Source organism: Monodelphis domestica, chromosome 1, assembly GCF_027887165.1.
Source record: "Monodelphis domestica isolate mMonDom1 chromosome 1, mMonDom1.pri, whole genome shotgun sequence".
Classification (NCBI taxonomy): Eukaryota; Metazoa; Chordata; class Mammalia; order Didelphimorphia; family Didelphidae; genus Monodelphis; species Monodelphis domestica.
Window position 1 is genome coordinate 171353432 of NC_077227.1, and position 3810 is coordinate 171357241.

At 36.2% G+C, this 3810-nt stretch overlaps 1 protein-coding gene across 1 annotated transcript; it reads right to left on the reverse strand.

Annotated features, from left to right (window-relative positions):
• Positions 1-1379: 1379 nt before the first annotated feature.
• LOC100618263 (olfactory receptor 4F15-like) lies at positions 1380-2318 on the reverse strand. Its single transcript, XM_007480109.3, has one exon. The coding sequence runs from the start codon at positions 2316-2318 to the stop codon at positions 1380-1382; it is 939 nt and encodes a 312-aa protein (XP_007480171.3).
• Positions 2319-3810: the final 1492 nt, after the last annotated feature.

Sequence of the window (3810 nt, forward strand, 5' to 3'; positions counted from 1 at the left end):
GGTTGTAAAGAAATATACTGGCTATCTTGCCTGTAGCAATGGAAGTATTGGCTTCATCATGGTTGCAGAATGGTAAAGTGAGGGAACAGGAGCATATGGAGAAAACACCTGAAATGATAAGATGAGAAAAGGGATGAGGCATAAAGTGGTGTCATTAGAGTCTTTTATATATAGTAAGCTATGTGAGGCAATCAAGATGAAGGGATGTAGAGCAGGAGTTCTGTAGCTAAAAAGGGCTAAATCATCCAGGACACGAGGTTTGGCTCAGGTGGCAAGGCAACCAGTGCAAGAAGGCTGAGAAGCTTGCCTGAGGGAATCTATATTTGTTGAACCATTCCAGGAAAAAAGGGGAACCTAGAGCAGAAGTTCTGAGGATAAAATGGTTATGTCCTTTAGGGCATGGTGTCTAGTAGGATGAGCAAAGTGGGCAAATGATTGCTGGGGAATCAAAGTTTGTAAGTAAGAATGGAGGCTTCTAGGCATATTTTTGCAGCACATTCCATGCTTGTCCTCTTCTATTGCCATTACTGTGTATTCACTTTGAGTTTAAGCTCATCTGACACATAGCATGAGACATTAATCTGATATATATGTAGAGTATATGTATATACATATATACACATATATTCAACATGACATTTATAATATTATGCCTATAACATACCTTATCATTCCCCTTTCTTCCCAAACTTATTTTTGACAAATAGGATTAGCTTCTTTTACTCTGCATTGATTCAGAAAGAAAATATTTTAAACTATCCTTTTTTCCTCCAAAACTGATTTCCTAAAAGTATGATCATTTTCTTCAAATAAATAATAGGTCATCCCAATGTTATCGTATAGGGAGAGAACAGGGTTAGGAGATTGAGAGTTTCAACTAGGTAGGAAAAAGGCTTTCAAATTGGGTTGCTGGGTGACATGAAAGAAACAAACTTGAATAAGGAATATTGGCTAATCTCTGAGATCAGAAATACCTTCATTTCCAAAGTGTGACTTTTACATTAGTGTTTGGTCATGTTCATTGGAGGGTAAGCAAAATGATCATATCCAGGGTCTATCAGATATCTCTGGCACAACAGAAGTAGAGGGTAGGGTATAACCTTTGTAAGTCCCTTGAATAATGACATTACAGAAAAACATTCCATATTCTCAGAAACTATAAACATGAATTAAATTAATTTAGAATTTAAATTAATAATAAATATTACATATTAATAAACAATAAAGAAATGTAAAACTATCTAATGCTATTTTGGTGCAAAAACCCAGAAAGCTTGATGTGTTCTATACATTTAGATTCTAACACTGCAATCACGAATCTCATGTTTTAATTGTTGTCAGTTCAAGGCTTAAATCCTCATTCTTTTCATCCAAGGAATTTAAGAGATATTTGGGGATCTCATGAGCTGACTCCATAGTCTCTTCATTGACACTTTCATATCTTTGTTTCTTAATGTATAGATGGTGGGGTTCAGAAAGGGAGTGATAACGGAGTCAAAAAGAGCAAGATATCTGTCCACAGGCAATGTTGGAAATGGCCACACGTAAACAAAGATACATGGACCAAAGAACAAAATCACCACTGCAATGTGAGCCGACAGTGTGGAGAGGGCCTTTGCTGAACCCCCAGAAGAGTGCTGCCGGACACTGATCAGGATAACAATGTAGGAAATGATCAAAATGAAAAAGGCTCCCAGAGAGATGAATCCACTATTGGCAGTAACCAAGAACTGCAGTCTGTAAGTGTCTGTGCAGGCAAGTCTAATGAAGCGAGGAAGATCACAGTAAAAGCTATCTATTTTGTTCGGGCCACAGAAGGGCAACTTTATCACAAAAGCCAATTGGAGGAAGGAGTGGGAGATTCCAATCATCCAGGAAGTGACCACAATAGATATGCACACTCTTAGGTTCATAATAGTCAGGTAATGGAGGGGCTTACATATTGCAATATAGCGGTCAAAGGCCATGGCTAAGAGAAGCACCATTTCAGTAGCCCCAACAGCATGAATAAAGAAGATCTGAGAAACACAGCCTCCAAAGGAAATAAGTTTATGCTTCCTAAAAATGTCAGCAAGCATCTTGGGCGTCACCATGCAGGAATCAATCATATCAATGAGGGAGAGGTGAGCCAGCAGAAACCACATGGGGGATTGTAAGTGAGAGTCAGAGACCACTGTGAGCACAATCAGGCTGTTTCCCAACATGCTTGCTAAACAAAACAAAGAGGAGAACACGAAGAGAAAAAACTGCAACACCCAAGAATTGGTGAGTCCTATCAATACAAACTCAGAAACCATAGAATGATTCGTTCCATCCATTGGTATCAACATGACCAGCTCTGAAGTTACCTAAGAATGACAAGATTAAAGGCAATCAGAATAAAAAAAAAAGTCAAGTGAGAATTCTGAGTGGAGAGAAAAGCATTTATTTATCTACATCTGGGGATTATCAAGCATCTGTCAACAGAGTATGTATCAGGGATCACTCATAGCAATGACCGGATAGCTCATATTACTATTCCCACCACCTAATGCTTCTTACCAAATTCATTCCCACTTGACAACAGAATCTTATCGCTATGTTGGCTCATGCTACTTTGACAATTACATAGAAATGCATTTTGAAAAAGTAGTTTGTTAATTCAAGGACTTAAAAGGATGGGTCTTGAATCAGAGAGACCTGAGAACAAACCTGACTTCAGATCCTTCTTAGCTGTGTGACCCTGGGTAAGACGTTCAAAATCTTAGATGCCTTAGTTTTTTTCAACAGTGAAATGAGGATTAAATTAGTACCTATTTCACAAATCTGTCCTAAGGATCAAGTGAGATATTTGTAAAGTGCTTAGCACAGTAGTTGGCATGTTTTAGGCATGTAACAAATGCTTATTTCCTGCTTTTTCTTCATAGAATTTTAGACTTAAAAGAGACCTTTGAAACTATATCTACTGTCTCTATTTTACAGCTGATAAAACTGAGATTCACAGGAGTTACCAAAAACAACAACAACAACAACAACCAAACAAACAAAGAAACACATACCTTTATATATAACCTGCTTAGTCTATAAATAAACAATACTTCTGCTCTTAAATGTACATTACAAGGGAGTACCACTACACTTTCTTTTAAATTTGTATTCATGCTCAGCATTTGTTAAATCAATTGTGGCAAAGGCGAAGATATACAGATTTAGAGTTTTAAATTGTAGATTCAAATCTAACTACTGCCATTTATTTGTTCTCTGACCTCAGACAAGTCATGATTTTTTCTTTGAAATAAGAAAGATAAAATATACAAATATAAAACTCACAAAATTAGTTTAATAAAATAATTAAATGTACTCATGTTTAAATGGTTAGCTAAGTCATCCTTCTGTTTTCAATTCAACTCAGTCCACATAATGAGCTTTTAAGCTCATCAAGAAATTTTCCTCCAATCTGAATCATCCTTTTTAAATTTGTTGTGATAAAATAAAATAATTCAAATTCTTCTGCTTTGAAAGTGGCCCCAGTTCTTGGGAACTTTCTTTTGGTGTATATTATTTATGAGAGGCAATTTCTAAGCTGTGAAGTGAATGTCAGAACTCCTTGTGTCTCTATCTTTCCAAAAAGTTTGTATAAGTTGGATGGGATGAGAGTGGAAAATACACCATTATTCACTGTGCAGTTTCAATATTGAATCAAGTGAATTCAAGAAATATTGGACCAGACAAATTGATAAATTTCAGCAAAAAGCAAAAGTGGAAATTTTGGAACTACAAAAGGAATCATTACAAGAACTAAGGATTATAGATAGATCTAAGGACTGAGAG